This window comes from Ammospiza caudacuta, chromosome 8 (genome assembly GCF_027887145.1).
Source record: "Ammospiza caudacuta isolate bAmmCau1 chromosome 8, bAmmCau1.pri, whole genome shotgun sequence".
In the NCBI taxonomy this organism is placed as follows: domain Eukaryota; kingdom Metazoa; phylum Chordata; class Aves; order Passeriformes; family Passerellidae; genus Ammospiza; species Ammospiza caudacuta.
In genome coordinates, this window is record NC_080600.1 from 7,244,624 (window position 1) to 7,260,081 (window position 15,458).

The following is a 15,458-nucleotide window of genomic DNA, read 5'->3' on the forward strand; positions in this document are numbered from 1 at the left end:
CATGGGACTCTCACAGGTTGCACTCACAGGTGATGGGACAGAAGGCCATGGGAACAAATTAAAACTCATAAAATTCTTTCTGAACACAATAAAACTTTTTTTTTTCCTGTGAGGTTGGTCAAACACTTGAACAGGTTCTTCATAGAAGTTTTGGAATCTTCATCCTTGGAGATCCTTGGGCAACCTGTTAGAGGGAGGACATTGCCCTCAGTGACCTCAGGAGGTCCCTGCAAAGATTCAGGGATCAAAACCCCTCAAGGATTTTTGTGAGGTTCCCCTGCCCCTCACAGTTTAATTCCTTATAACACACACTGAATAACCAAACCACATTAAGCTACACGTTCTTCTACCAGTTTTCTTTAAGCCCTCTTAGGCTTGATGAATATGATCTGTTTTAAAGATAATTAAATTATCATAAACCATCTGCTGCTTGTTTTGCGTTTTTTTTTCCTGCTTGGATCGAAGGTCTCACTCAAGCTTTTGAACTTATGCCTTTTGAACTTCTGAACTGCACGAGGTAATTGCTGGGAAAAATAACTTAGAGTGCCACTGTCATACCTAATGGGAATGAGAGGCAGTGTAGTTCCCTGGAAGTTTTAAATTATTCCTACTCCTTAAAAATGTAGGAATTAAATGCCAGCCACGGTGAAGGCTGAGAAGACCAAGTGGTCGATGGCAAGGACATTTCAGACATTCTAGTTCCAGTTGTTGCAACCCCACCCTCAAAGGAAGATTTTGCAGAGAAGACACTTTCTTACCAACAAATTCCACATAAAACACTCAGTATCTGCATGCCAGGCCCATCCAAACTCCCTAAAAATCTTCCATTTGTGCAGTTTTACGAGCACATGCTCGTGCCGTTTAAAATCCGAGGAAATAAAAGTGAGAGGGACTGGCTGGAATGGCAGCACTGAGAATGCTTGTAAATATATCTGAAATAGTAAGCACAAAGAACCATAAATAACCTCTCCATCCCTTAATTAGCTGTCTGGCTTCCTCTGCCACGAGGTTACTCCTCTGTTTTCATACCCAGTGGCCTCTGGCTGTCACGAGCTGCCACCATAAACCTTTGGTAAAGGCACTGCCTCTCCAGCCCCGGGCAGACAACGACTTCACTCCAGAATAAATTACTGCTCTCTAGTCACAAGCATTTTTAAAAGGCTCCATGCAGCTGGCAAGATTTCTCCTCCACAGCTTTGAAATACAAAGAACAGAAATTAAAAAAAAAAACACCAAACAACAAAACAAAAAGTGAACCAAAGAAAAAAACCAAACAAACAAACAAACAAACAAACCCCCACCAAAACACAACAACAACAAAACCCCAAAAAACCCCCAAAAACCAAAAAATAAACCCCAAAATCAAAACCCAGGAAAAAAAAAAAAAAAACAAAAAAAAAACAAAAAAACAAAAAAAAAAACAAAAAAACAAAAAAACCCACCACAGTAAAAACCAGAAAACACAGAGCAAAGTCAGGTCATAAATACAGGAGAAACCAAAGAGTTCATCATTTTTCTGTGGAACATTTCATGAGGGGAAAAAAAAGCTGCATTTTTCACTGGTGACATTTCAGCTAACATTGGATTTGTCCAGTAGATGTGATAAATAGAACCACAGAATCATTAAGGATGGAGAAGACCTCCAAGACCATCAAATCCAACCTCTGAGCATCACCATGCCCATTACTCCATACCATCATCTCCAGGACACCTTTCTCCACAATGGCAAATTCCTGGGACACTGAAGACCTTGAAAGTCCTACCAACAGGTTAGAGACATCTATTTACAGATCAGAGATCAATGAGGAGTTCCCAGCAGAAAAACCAGGGAACCCCAGAATGGTTTGGGCTGGATGGGACCGTGATCCCCATCAATGGGGTGGCACCATGGGTCAGAAAGCCAGAGGAAGAGAGGAGCCAGGAAGCAAAGGAGGATGTCAGCTCAGCCCTGACCACACCAGGATGTGCAGAAGCCAGCAGAACCCTCCCTTTCCTCCCTCTGGAGGTGAAGGATGAACTCAAGGAAGAAATAGAACACAGCTTTGATGAAAATGAGTAAAACACAGGAAAAAGGCTGAACTCATTCGACTCGACATGGCTCTTCCCATGTTCCCTTTGGGTTCTGATTTTTAATTTTTATGAACTAAGGAGAAACAAGAGATGACAAGGGATGATGGGGAGAGGCTGACTTGGGCACCAGAGTACCTGGCAGAGCCTTCTGCAGCTGCCAAAGCCTACAGAAATCTCTTCATCTGGTTTTGTTTTCCCCCTGCAGTGATGCGACAGCAGGGGAAAAACAACTGTCTGAGGCAGGCTCAGTCCTACAGCTGCAAGGACCAGGAGACTGTGGAGCTTTTGTGCTTGGAGGAGAGGGAACAACCCACCTGCAAGGCTGGATGGGGCTTGGAGCAAAAGTTCTTCTGATAGTACAAATCACAGAATCCTTAAGGTTCGAAAAGCCCTCTCACACAAGCGAGTCCAGCTGTTCTCCCACCACTGCCAAACCCAGCCCAAACCCTGTCCCCAAGTGCCACATCCACAGGCTGTCTGAACGCTTCCAGGGATGGTGACTGTGCCACTGCCTGAGCACCCCTTCAATGCAGAAAGTTTTTCTGATCTTTTCAAACCTAAACCTCCCCTGGCACTTCCCTGTCAAACACTAAACATGCAAAAAAAGGTGGGAAACAGAAACACAGGCTGATGGTGGAATATCAGCTCAATGAAAATCACAGAATGGTCTGGGTTAGAAGGGACCTTAAAGTTCATTTCATTCCACCTCTGCCATTCCAGGGACACCTTCCACTCTCCCAGGTTGCTCCAAGCCCCGTCCAGCCTGGCCTGGGACACTTCCAGGGATCCAGGGGCAGCCACAGCTACTTGGATGATTATTCTTAATATTTTCATGTAAAACAAAATGTTTTTCCTTAGTTGCCTTCTTGGAAACAGCAAGACTTGTTTTGGCTGCAGTCCCCTCAAAAATTTCATCTGCTGCAGACACCTAACAGGGAACGTTTAGGGCCAAAATCTCAACATTTGGAAAATCACATGGAATTAAGAAAAGCCTGATTTATGAGTATATAAATATATAAAATACTTCAGGAGTATCATTTAACTCTCCTACACACATGAGGGTCCTAAAATATCCCCAATCTGGGAAAAGTCTTTTCCCATGTCAGCACTTGGATGCTATCCCATGGGATAAATCTGCCACACGCACGCAGCACTAGCACTGAAGTGATTTTAACTCATGACTCCTATAAATCAAACACAGGGAAATCAGTTTAATTAAACCCTCTCTGCCTGATTTTGCTGTGGAGAGCAATGGACAAAGCTGGAAGTCAGAGTGCTCCAGTGGCTCTCCAGCTCCTGGGAGGTCCAGGAGAAAGTCTGAATGAGCTCAGTGGATACGTCACATCCAAGGCTTTGGAAAAGCTTTAAAACCCTTCACGCCAAAAATCCCTCCAGCTGACAACTTCCCTGAACAAAGAGCCCCAACTCCCTGCTCCACACCCCATGGCCCTGGTGCCAGGGAGCGTTTGGAGGGGGAGGAAATGGGATCCCTGTGGAGCAGCAGCTCCCCAGAGCCCTGTGCGCAGGGCCAGGGCTGGCACCCGCGGTGGCAGTGCTCCAGGAGGACAGCATTGACGTCAGTGACTTGTGTAACCATCCTGCCTCAGCCCGGGCCACAAACAAGGGTTTGGGGGTGGTGTGTGTGTGTGTGTGTGGGGGGGGGGGTTGTGGCTTCTCCCACTCTTTGATCCAGCCCTTGGCAGTTGTGTTTTCTCACAGGACTGGAACGGTGGAAATATTTGGAGGAACCTCTGCTGTAAATGGAACAGCAGTGATCTGAACGGCCGCCTGCCACGGGCTTGTCCTGAGCCACAGAGCTGCTGCTGGAATTGCTGCTGTCCTAAGGAGAGCCTCCACTGGAACTCCTTGGGAGGAGTGTTTAGAAAGCCTCAAACCAGAACAAATCCCAGAATAGTTTGGGTGGATCTTAGAAATGATGCAGTTCTACCCCCTACCATGGCAGGGACACCTTCCACTATCCCAGGGTGCTCCAAGCCCCATCCAACCTGGCCTGGGATACTGCCAGGGAACAATTCCTTCCTAATATCCCATCCATCCCTGCCCTCTAGCAGTGGGAGCCATTCCCTATGTTCTGTCCCTCCATCCATTGTCCCCAGTCCCTCTCCAGCTCTCCTGGAGCCCCTTTAGGCCCTGGAAGGGCTCTGAGCTCTCTCTGGAGCCTCCTCTTCTCCAAGCGAACACTCCTAAGTCTCTCAGCCTTTCAGCAAATGTTTCAGTGTATCTGAGTAACCTCCCTCACAAATACATCCTTGTGTTGTCATGCCTGAGAGAGGTCCAAGGATGAGAATCCCAGGGACGTTGGAGGTAGAGCCCACAAACACATCTGCACCAGAAACCCCGAAATCGCATGCTTGAGGCTGCTGTGGAGGAAAAAAAGGCATTGAAAGCTCCGTGCCCACCTTGTTGATGTGCAGCTGCTGCTGCTGGAACTGCTGTTTGTGTTTCTCCAGGAACTGCTGGTGCTGCTGCTGGATGACCAGCTGCTGGAGGGCCTGGGCGTTCTGGGGCAGGGGAGCAGACTGGGTGCGCCCCAGTGGGCGGTGCTGCCGCAGCTTGTGGATCGAAGGGGAGACCCTGTCTCCACCCACCAGGGGCTGTGCATGCAGGGGCAGTCCTGAAAGATACCAGTCTGAAGATAATATGGAGGAAAAAACAGCAGAGGAGAAACGAAAGGAAGAAGAAAGGAAGGAAGGAAGGAAGGAAGGAAGGAAGGAAGGAAGGAAGGAAGGAAGGAAGGAAGGAAGGAAGGAAGGAAGGAAGGAAGGAAGGAAGGAAGGAAGGAAGGAAGGAAGGAAGGAAGGAAGGAAGGAAGGAAGGAAGGAAGGAAGGGAGAAAACGGCTGTTGAGTAACGCTGACGGTGACAGTGATACCACGTCAAACCCAGCCACCTCTACAGCTGGAGCTGCCTTGAGAGAGAGCAGATCAATTAATCACCACTGCACACAGCAATGCTTTGCTTGCTTTGCGTTCTGGATCTGCTTGGTGACTCAGAGACCCTCTGGAAACATCCAGCAACACCTTACTGACCTTTCTGTCGCTATAGGGGACCACATTGGTCTGGAGTTTAAACCTCATGGCTCACCTTGGTTTAGGGACTGATCACAGGCTCAGTTCAAGCTGCACGAACCAGCTGCCTCCCTACAGTCGCAGGAAGCACTCTGCTCTCCTCAGGCTTTGCTTTAAGAGAGGGAGAAGCTGCCCAGAAGTCTGCAGCCAGCTGGATGCTGAGGATTATGAACACCTTGGCATTTCTGTCTCAGGATGTGACCTCCTTTCCCACCCATTCACAGAACTGTCCTAGTGGAAGGAGCTGACTCATGGAAAGCCTCTTTTCTCGGTAGACTAAGAGAGTTTCTCCCACTCTCTGCTTTTTCTGCAACAGATCATGTGAAAGGGTATTTGATTTTATAAATGCATGCTCCTGCAGGTGTTGGTGTGCACACACACAGGTCTGTGTATGAATACATAGATCATTGGGAAAGATGTGTTCCTCTTCCCTGAGAGCACAGCTCCTCCTCCCAAAAGTTCCAATCAGACAGCAGAGCTTGCAGAGGATATTTTGGAAGACTACCCTCCTCCAAGGTGCTCCTGGGAAAGCTTTCCAGGAGACACCATGTTCACAGGATCCTGGAACCTTAAAACTCATGTCATTCCACCCCCTCCCATGGGCAAGGACACCTTCCACTATCCCAGGCTGCTCCTAGCCCTGAGTATGCTCCATCAGGAATAAGGAGCATCAGGGCATGTACCACAACATGGAGGATACTATCTGAAGTAACCAGTCCCAAGAGGAATGGCACAGCTGAGGAATTCTAGTCCAGCTTCCCAAACTGTCCATGTCTACCTTCCAGCCCAGAGAGAGCCATCACAGCTAATTCTGCAGCTGCCAGGGGACCATCTCCAGAGCTCAAGGCTCTCCAGCAGAATCCTATTAAACTCCACTTTATTTCCAAGGAGTTTCCAAATATTAGCTGTGCACTCAAGGCTTTGGGGAGCACGTGTGAGCTCGCTGCCTCTCAGCTGCTGCCTCTGGAACGTGTGTTTGTCCTTGTTTCCCTGTGCTGACTCCTTCTCCTGAGTGCTGGGCTGTAACACGTTGTACTCTTTTAGGAAGCCCCGCACGGAGCAGGTGGAGTAGAAGGAATTTGCTTGGAAGCAAACACAGCATGCTGGAAACTGAGAGAAGCAAATACCACACCTCTGGGCATCAGCCTCCCCATATCTATGTGCTCCCAAGTTTGTCCCAACCCCATGGATATTCCTGGGATTTGGATGTACAACCAGCAGTGCTGCAGAGGGGCTGACACCTCCCAAGAACTTCCAACAAAAATGGAAGGAAGGGAAGGAAAACCAACACGTCAAACATCCTTTGTCCCAGCACCACACACAGGAAGCCAGGAACTCATCCCAGTGGGAATTATTGCTTTCAATCCAGCTTATTTATAGCCACAGGCCTTCCCACAGGTAGCTCATTCTGAAAGTGCAGCACTGGGAGTGACTCATGGCAGTTAACATCCTGCAAAGGGAAGGCACACACAAACAAATGCAATCTGCTGGCAGGCAGCTGCCTGTGCCACGGCTCTGCTGTTTATATCAATGATGGAAAGGAAGTGTTTCAACCTGTGATTTTCTAAGGAAAATTTTAATTTTCTAAGGAATTCTAAGGAAGTGCTTTAACCTGTGATTTTCTAAGGAAATTTTTAATTTTCTAAGGAATTCTAAGTGTTTTAACCTGTGATTTTAACCTTTCGTATTTTCATGGAATAGAAACCATCCATGGAAAACAGGAGTTGTTAAGATGTTGTTTTGCCCTCACTTTGATCTGAACTGGTCAGAACTCTAAACAAAACAGAATTCTCAACTTTTACCAACCAGACTTTGCTGTCCTGGTGGAATAACAGCATTTATTTTCATCTCACCAAAATGAGGTGGGAGATCTGCTTTTGGAAAAACCACCACTAATCAATGAATCAATAAACCAAGGTTTTATGTTCTACCTGCAGGGTGTACAGGTGGTGCAGGACCTAGAGGCTGCCTTGACAGCAGCCCAACAGATCCCTGCTGGTTCCCTCTCTTTTCCAGGTGCCCCAGTGCTGCCCCTGGAGCGCTCACCTGTGACCAAGGGCGTTTGTGCAGTTGGCTGTTCCAGTAGGACCATGTGCTGCAGGAGAGGGTTGTGTGCAGTTCCCCCATCCCTCTCCAACGTTGTAGTGCTCAGGTAGGGAGTGAGGTGAGTGCCAGGGAATAAGGAGATCCGCTGCTGTAAGGCTGGGATTGCGAGCCTCTCTGCGTCCTGCTGCGCTTGGCCCGCCTACAAACGCACAGCCACAGGGGTTAGGAGACACCCCAGAGGCTGATCCCAACCCTAGTGATATCCCAGAGGCTGATCCCAGCCCCACTGACAGTCCAGAGGCTGATCCCAGTCCCACTGACAGCCCACAGGCTGATCCCAACCCTAGTGATATCCCAGAGGCTGATCCCAATTCAGTGACATCCCAGAGGCTGATCCCAGCCCCACTGACAGCCCACAGGCTGATCCCAACCCAGTGATATCCCAGAGGCTGATCCCAGCCCCACTGACAGCCCACAGGCTGATCCCAACCCAGTGATATCCCAGAGGCTGATCCCAGCCCCACTGACAGCCCAAAGGCTGATCCCTGCCATCCCAGAGGCTGATCCCAGCCCCACTGACATCCCAGAGGCTGATCCCAACCCTAGTGATATCCCAGCGGCTGATCCCAATTCAGTGACATCCCAGAGGCTGATCCCAGCCCCACTGACAGCCCACAGGCTGATCCCAACCCAGTGATATCCCAGAGGCTGATCCCAGCTCCAGTTACATCCAAAGGCTGATGCCTGCCACCCCAGCCCTGTCCCAGCCCCACTCACGCTGGAGGGGCCGGTGGCAGGCAGTCCCAGGGTGATGTTGGGCAGGGAGGGCGAGGTGTAGAGCGGGAGCTGCGTCACGGAGCCCTCGCGGTTGACGAGCCTGTGAGCCAGGCTGGTCTGGAAAGGAGAGAGAAAACCTGGTGAGAGCCCATCCCAGAGCCATCCCCGTGGCCAGGGCACAGCACTCACCAGGACAGGGCAGCAGGAGGGGACACAGAGTCTCCAGAAGTGCACAGACACCCCAGCAATCAATCCCAGCCTGTGCATGCCTAGGAGCAGGGTCCAAACACTCCTGGAGCTCTGGCAGCCTCGGGGCTGTGCCCATTCCCAGCACCCTCTGGGGAAAGAACCTTTCCTGATCTCCATCCTAAACCTCCCCTGGAACAGCTACTCCCTTGGTACTTGCCCTTATCCAGGCATTTTTAAAGGTAAAGCCAATTATCTTTAAAAAAAAAAAAAAGCTTTACAATTGGTGTTTTTCTCTTTAGCAAATAACAGACAATTTATGTTATTTACTAGCGTGTGTTAGCATAAATCAGACTTCAAAATCCCATCCAAAAGCCTCAAGGTTGCATTTATGGAGCTATTTCCTGATTTTCAGGGTGAAATGCAAGATTTGCTTGGTTATCTTACAGGCATTTGAGGCAAGAACACTTTAGCAAAAATACCTTTAATTTCTAAACAAGACTGATTTGAAATACGCACTAGAAAGCCCATTATAAAAATTACAATAAAGTGCCTGATTTTCCTGTTAGGAAACCAGGGCTCTGATCACCCTGAGGTCTCTGCAGGTGATTTTCCAACATAAACAGAATTTAGACTTTGAGAAGACTTCTGCAGAAGCCTGTTAAACTCAGGTGCTGCTGTGAAAAAGGGAGTTTTGTTTAACTCAATATTCTATTAAGGGGCAATGTGTACCTAAGTTGTGGCTGTCTCACCCCTGGAATTGTTCAAGGCCAGGCTGTTCCACCTCCTGCAATGTGCAGGGACACCTTCCACTATCTCAGGGTGCTCCAAACCCAAAATCCAGCCTGACTCTGGACACCTCCAGGGATGAGGCAGCCACAGCTTCTCTGGGCAGCCTGTGCCTTATTTTTAACAGATTCATTGTAAAAAAAACTTCATTTTTCTCTCTAATCTAAAGTGACTCTCCATGTGATTATTTGTACCCACACACTTCTCTTTCCAAGTGATTTTTGAACACTCCTGGCAATTTTGCTTTAATTTAAATTACATAATGTCAGTGTGCCATTGAAAATAAGATACTTATTGTCAGCAGAGGAATGAAATATTTTACTGGTATCATAAATGAAACAAAACTACATCCATTTTCCCTTTGAACAATCAATACTCTGGAGTTGTGCCTCAAAGCCTCTCCTGGGGATTTGCTGTAGAAAAACAGAGGAGAGAAGAACACAGCAGCTTGATGCTCTGAGCATATGGGATTTGGCAGCATTATCACCACTTTAAACACACAGCTCCCATCTCTGGGCTCAATTGCACACAGCCATTTCTGAATGCACAGTCTGCAGCTGTACTCCAGCAGTTTTTACAGCCTTGTACCAACTGCAATGTGCCTTTAAAAACAGTATTTCAAAGCAGAAAGTGTCTGCTTTAAAGGAGGCAGTGCTGCAGTCTTTCCCCACTGAAGGCACTCAGACAATGAACTTGGGCACCATCTTCCAACACACCTGCCTCAAGGGCTGATGCAGCAAACTAAGAAGCAGTGAGATATACTTCTCATTTAAAATGAAACATGAAGCTAAGAACAAAACACAACATGATCTTTTCAGAAACACTCAGATATTTCCAAACATTGAATGGTGGGAACTTGGGAAGTCCTGGTCCATTTTGGTGTTAAAGAATCTCCAACACCTGAGCTCCCAGGTCATACAGCTCCTACTGAAGAAGAGGATTTTAAAGGCACCAAACTACACTTATTTTTTTTCCCAAATACAGGCCAATGGATCAGCTGGGATCACACATGAATGCTGAAATAAAATGCTGAGTTATTTTTCTTTAGGAAGGGGAAAGGCTTGGGCAGGACAGGGTTTTTTTTCCAAATAATTTTTACTGCTTGTGCCTCAGCCTAAGTCACAAAATTCCAGCTGCACTACAAGCAGTTGATGGAAAGACTTTTTCTTGTGATCAGTGTCCATTTGATTAAGTGTTTGGGGTCTAGGCCCAGATGATCATCACTAATTATTAAGCTGAAAAATCAAATGGATGAGGAGGATGCTCCAGCTTCACATTTACCTGCAGGAGTTCACTCTGACCTCATGGAATGATTTGGGCTGGAGGGACCTTAAAGACCACCTGATTCCAATGCCCTGCAGGGACTTTTGGGAAGCTGCCTGCTCTGTTTATGTCACAAAAACAATTGTCAAACCCGCTGGTTTTTCCATCAGCAGCAACTGGGAATTTGCAATTTGCTAAGGACAGACAAGACTGATCAGCAAAAACAAAACTCAGTGCTCATTCTCCGGGGGCAAGTGAAGCCCTCACCTCCCACCATCTTAATTTTCATACTAATTACCTAAATCTGTAAGGTTTGCTATAGATTAGAGTGGCTGGAACGTGTGCTGCATCATTTGGCAGGGCAGAGGGTGGAGAAGGAGGCATGTTCCCCATATTAAATACTGTTACACTACATTAGAAATAAAAATAAAGAGCAAATCTGTACAAAACTAGAAAGCAGTAAGGACTGACATTTCCACCATCAGAAGGCCTTTTCAATTCTAAAGGAATATTTGTGGAGAACAAGCCCCAGCCTGTTTTTGGAGCCCTGGTGTTAAGACAGACTCTATTCATGGGGAGAACAGCTAATGGGAAGCTGGATGAAAAGAAATGCACCAGTAACATCAGACAACCACACTGGTTTTCTAGAGGCACAGTTTGCAGTGGGAGCCAGCTCACATGGCCCAGACCCCTTGGAAAAGCTTGGCTCCCGCATTCCTGAACACAGGAGCTGCTGTGCTCAATCCAACCCCACCTCACCCTGCCCTGGGCATCCAGCAATGCCTCAAGTGATGGTGAAACTTTATGGGATTATAAACCAGCACAAGGCACCAAGCTTTCAGATCCCCAGTTGTGGAGGAAAAGTTTAAATCCATCCCCTTTAATCCAATTATGGTTTGGGCATATTTAGACCATCCTACTGCACACAATAAATCCACCCTATATACAGGAATAAAGCCCCAAACACTAAACTACTTGCATTTGACCTTGCTGAATCCCTTTATTTTTACTTTCTCCTCACTACAAAACCACTGCAAGCTACCACAAGCTGCCTGTGAGCTGGTCCAAACCAGATTAATAAACAGATAAGAGGTAATTCCCAAAGTCTGCTCCGAGTCACAAGTCTGGCTTTTCCTTTTGTGTGGTTTAGTTGCCAAACTCTCCCAGAGCTGAGGGGTGTCACAAAGCAGAGGGAAGGGGGGCTCTGTACCTCTGCCTGGATACTGGTGACTGATCCTGCAATTCCATTCTCAGTGCTGATGTTGTTGGAGCTGTTGTTCGGAGAGCTGGGACCGGATCCAGGAGCGCTGTTGCATGCAGAGTCTGAAAAACACATCCCAAAACCAACTTTTAACATTAGAAACCATCTCTGTGATGGTATTTACACAGATAACAACCCCTCAAGTTTTGTTTTGGATGAAAGCAGCCCTCCTCCTCCTCCCCTTCTTCCCCCTAAATCTTCCCAGGGCTCTTAAAATACCAACAAACACTTTCAAATGGTTTATCCAAGTACCCACTCAGCATATTTAAGTCTTCTCCCCATGGGGATTTCTCTTGGAGTGTATTAATAACTCGAAATATGATTGAAAGATAATAAAAGGCATGGAAGGTTTGAAGAGGTCAGACTGGAGGATGGCAGAGTTGTTCTGCTTCATTCTTCTGGAAGTGCCTCTCTTTCTCTCTAACCCTAAAGACACCTCCTTGCCTCAGACCTCCCTCAGAAGGTCTCTCACCTGCTCTATGGCACAGCTGCCAGTGTTCCTCCTTTTATTTGGGAAGGCTAATAACATTCAAACCATTTCTTTCGAACTTTCCTCATCCCCAACCATTTGCAGCAGGAGAATCTCCCAGCAGCTGCAGTGGCTGAGGCTGCAGCAGGCTCCTCACTGCTCCAGGAGGAATAAAAGCTCATTTTTACAGGGGCCTGGAGGGACAGGAGACAGGGGGAATGGCTTCCCACTGCCACAGGGCAGGCTTAGAGGGAATTGCAGGAACGAGATCTTCTCTCTGAGGGTGATAAAGCCCTGGCAGAGGGTGTCCAGAGAAACTGTGGCTGCCCCATCCCTGGAAGTGCTCAAAACCAGGGTGGAGCAACCTGGTCAAGTGGAAAGTGTCCCACCAGAACCCCCGTGTTCTTCAGGGATTAAACATAATTTCTATTCCCCAAAGTGGAACTGTTTTTAAATCTTATTTTCCGTTTAAAAGTCCCCTCTTTTTACTTTTTTACTTTTCAAACAAGCTCCAGGGTGGCTTCTTGAACTGTGTCCATGCCAGTGAGAAATGGGAGCTTCCACTGCCATTTCTGAAGTCATTGCAGGGAAAAATGGTCAGTCAGCAGAGGCTGATTTATCCCAGGAGCCATGTGCCATACAGCATTGTGTGAGTGAAGGAAATTGGATTTTCAGGTCTGAAAGGCTGCCAGAACTCATGGAAAACTCTCTCAGGCACAGGCTGGGATTTTTGGGGTGTCCTGTGCAGGCCTAGGGTTGGACTGGATTATCCTCGTGGGTGCCTTCCAACTCGGGATATTTTATGATTCCACAGCTTTTAGCTCTTGAAATCCTTCCCTTCTGCAAACAGAGAGGCTCTGACCCAGAGAAGTGCTGAGGCACCCCAGGATCTCCCAAACCCACTCCCCTGTCTAAAGGGAGCTCACTTTGAGTTTGATGGAGTGATGATTGTGTGCCTCAGAGCCAGACAAGCCTGGCAAAGCTGTCACTGGGTGGTACTTACACAGAGACATCCCTAGATGGTGCTAAGAATTAACTTTATGGTAATCTCATCACGCTCTTTGCTCAGATCCCACTTGCAAACTTTGGTTCTGGAAGGACAGGACTTTTCAACAAGAAACTGTCAGTTGAGTAGTCAAAAAAAAAAAAATTATCCAGCTGTATGTGTAAAGCTGCTGGGTCAAGAACCTTTTCCTATTTTCTGTCCTAACTGACACAGCTCCAGGTGTGTCAAAGGGAGCAGAGATGGGAGCTGCGGATGGGGACAAGGCCTGACCTCAGCCTCCCCAAGCTGGACAATTCCAGTGCCCTCAGTGTGTTCCAGCACTGCTGAAGCACACCAAGGAGACATTTTGGGAAGGGAGAAGGGGGTGAAGGATTGTGGAATTGTCACTTACCCGCCGTACCTGTGACGTCCAGCGGGCGCTTCTTGAGCGCCGTCACCACGGGCCCGTCCTTCCTGCGCAGGAGGGGGCTGCTCCTCCTCTCTGCCACCTTCTGCTTTAGCCTGGAGCGCAGCTTCAGGTTGGGCTCAGAGGCTGCCCAGGAAAGGAAACAGTGTTAGGAGTGTCCCAGCTGTGTTTTACTCAGCATGAAGCTGAGCTGAGCTGAGTTGTGTTGAGTTGAGCTGAGTTGGCCGCAGTCGAGCATTTGCAGGAAGCTAAATTAAATTAAGTCATTTGCTAACATAGATTTTTAATGTAACAAACAGGTCCCAGCCTGTCGCAGACATATTTTCATTAAAAATCCTTTCCTTAGGATTTTTCCTCCTCAGAAGCTGTGAGGCCTCAGGAACAAAACGTAAATAGTGGTTATCTGCTGCTGTGGAATGCAACAGGCGGGTCTGTGATTGGTCTCATGTGGATGTTTGGAATTAATGGCCAATCACAGCCCAGCTGGCTCAGACTCTCTTTCCCAGCCACAAACCTTTGTTATTCATTCTTTTCTATTCTTAGCTTAGCTGGCCTTCTGAGATGAAACCTTTTCTTCTATTCTTTTAGCATAGTTTTAATGTAATATATATCATAAAATAATAAATCAAGCCTTCTGAAACATGGAGTCAACATTCTCATCTCTTCCCTCATTCGAAAAACCCTGTGAACACAGTCACACCAGCACATGCAACATCTGAATCCAACAACAGCAGTGACAGGCATTAGAATTAAAAATGGAATAATCATCCTGCAAAGTCTTCTCTGAGTGAAGACACAGACTCATGATTAGGGCAGAGTTTCCCACCTCTGCCCAACTTGCTTCCAGCCCAGTGGCAAACCCAGCTGATGGGATCCAGCAGAGGAATGGCTGAGCCAGCTGAGATGCTGCTGTTGGTAATCTCTGATGTGCTGCTGGAACAGGCAGCTCCACACCCTCGAGTCATCCGACCCCTGAGGGAGGAACGCCAGGGCATGGGAAAAGAAAACACCAAAATCAACCCCCACAAATACAAGCAAATCAGGTGATTGTCTCCCTGCTGGCTCCTTGTGTCAGCTGGAGCCAGTGTCAACTCAAGGGAAAGGGCATGAGAGTGTGGCCAAGGAAAGCCATGGCCAGGGAGGAGGAGGTTTGTTTCTTTGTTTGTTTGTTTGTTTGTTTGGGAAGCAGCTTGGGCTTGCATCATCACAGCGCCACAGTTCAACCCTATCTAACAGCACATCTCACTCCTGGGAAGTTCCACACTGCCCAGGGCAGGTGTGGATGCATTTCCTGTGACCACAGCCTTGTGTACACCACGCTTTTGAGAGACTCCCTCCAAAGCACAAATCCTGAGCTCCCAAAAAGCCAAGGCAGAGCTGCTGGGGAGCCCCAGCGGCCCTGGGGCCAGGACAGCCGGTGACAGTGCACGCTTTATCAAACCTCCATCAGGGGCACAAGGCTTTAATTCAACACTCCTCATGCAAGATGATTTCCTCTGGGAGCTTTCCTCTGACCTCCTGAGCCCTGAGTGAAACACCTGCTGGAGGGTTTGAGAGCTCCTGACAGAGCTGAGTGAAGCAGCCCCATCCTTTCCCTTCCTCAACAGCCCCACTGCTTAATCCCTTTGAACCTGTGCTCACTCCATCACCAACCAACACACTCCAGGGCCAATGATCTACATGTCTTTGGGAGAATTAAAACAAGGTGTACTGACTGATTTGAATTAACTCAGTCTGGCTGCAGCTATGTTTCCCTTGACCACCGGGTCACGTCGAAGATCAAGCCCATCCACGTTAATTGCAGGGCTCGAAAAATCACAAGGCTGATGAATTCAAGATCAAATGCTTGGAGTTAAGCCATCAACACAGTGCTTTGATGGAATTTTGGGAGGGAAGACAAATTTTAAAAAGAAAGGAAAGAGCTTTTTTGTGAATGTTTTGGACAGAAAAACACCAGCAAGAGATAAAGGGAGCGCTAAAAAAAAAAAGTGCTTCCTCAAGATGATGCTTCAAATGCTGAATGAAGTGCATTAGCAAGGGGGGAATTATCTTCCAGAGAGAGAATTTGCATTTAAAATGGCAGGGGACTGAATGCAA

General features: G+C 47.6%; 1 protein-coding gene across 1 annotated transcript in view; it reads right to left on the reverse strand.

Moving 5' to 3' along the window:
- HDAC4 (histone deacetylase 4) overlaps positions 1-15,458 on the reverse strand; it is a 178,311-nt gene that overhangs the window by 37,903 nt on the left and 124,950 nt on the right. Inside the window, exons 8-12 of the mRNA XM_058809255.1 lie at positions 13,347-13,487; positions 11,430-11,542; positions 7,982-8,098; positions 7,205-7,403; positions 4,491-4,720 (exon numbers count right to left, since the gene is read on the reverse strand). Of these exons, the coding sequence (XP_058665238.1) occupies positions 4,491-4,720; positions 7,205-7,403; positions 7,982-8,098; positions 11,430-11,542; positions 13,347-13,487 (800 nt within the window). The remainder of the gene's footprint in view (positions 1-4,490; positions 4,721-7,204; positions 7,404-7,981; positions 8,099-11,429; positions 11,543-13,346; positions 13,488-15,458) is intronic.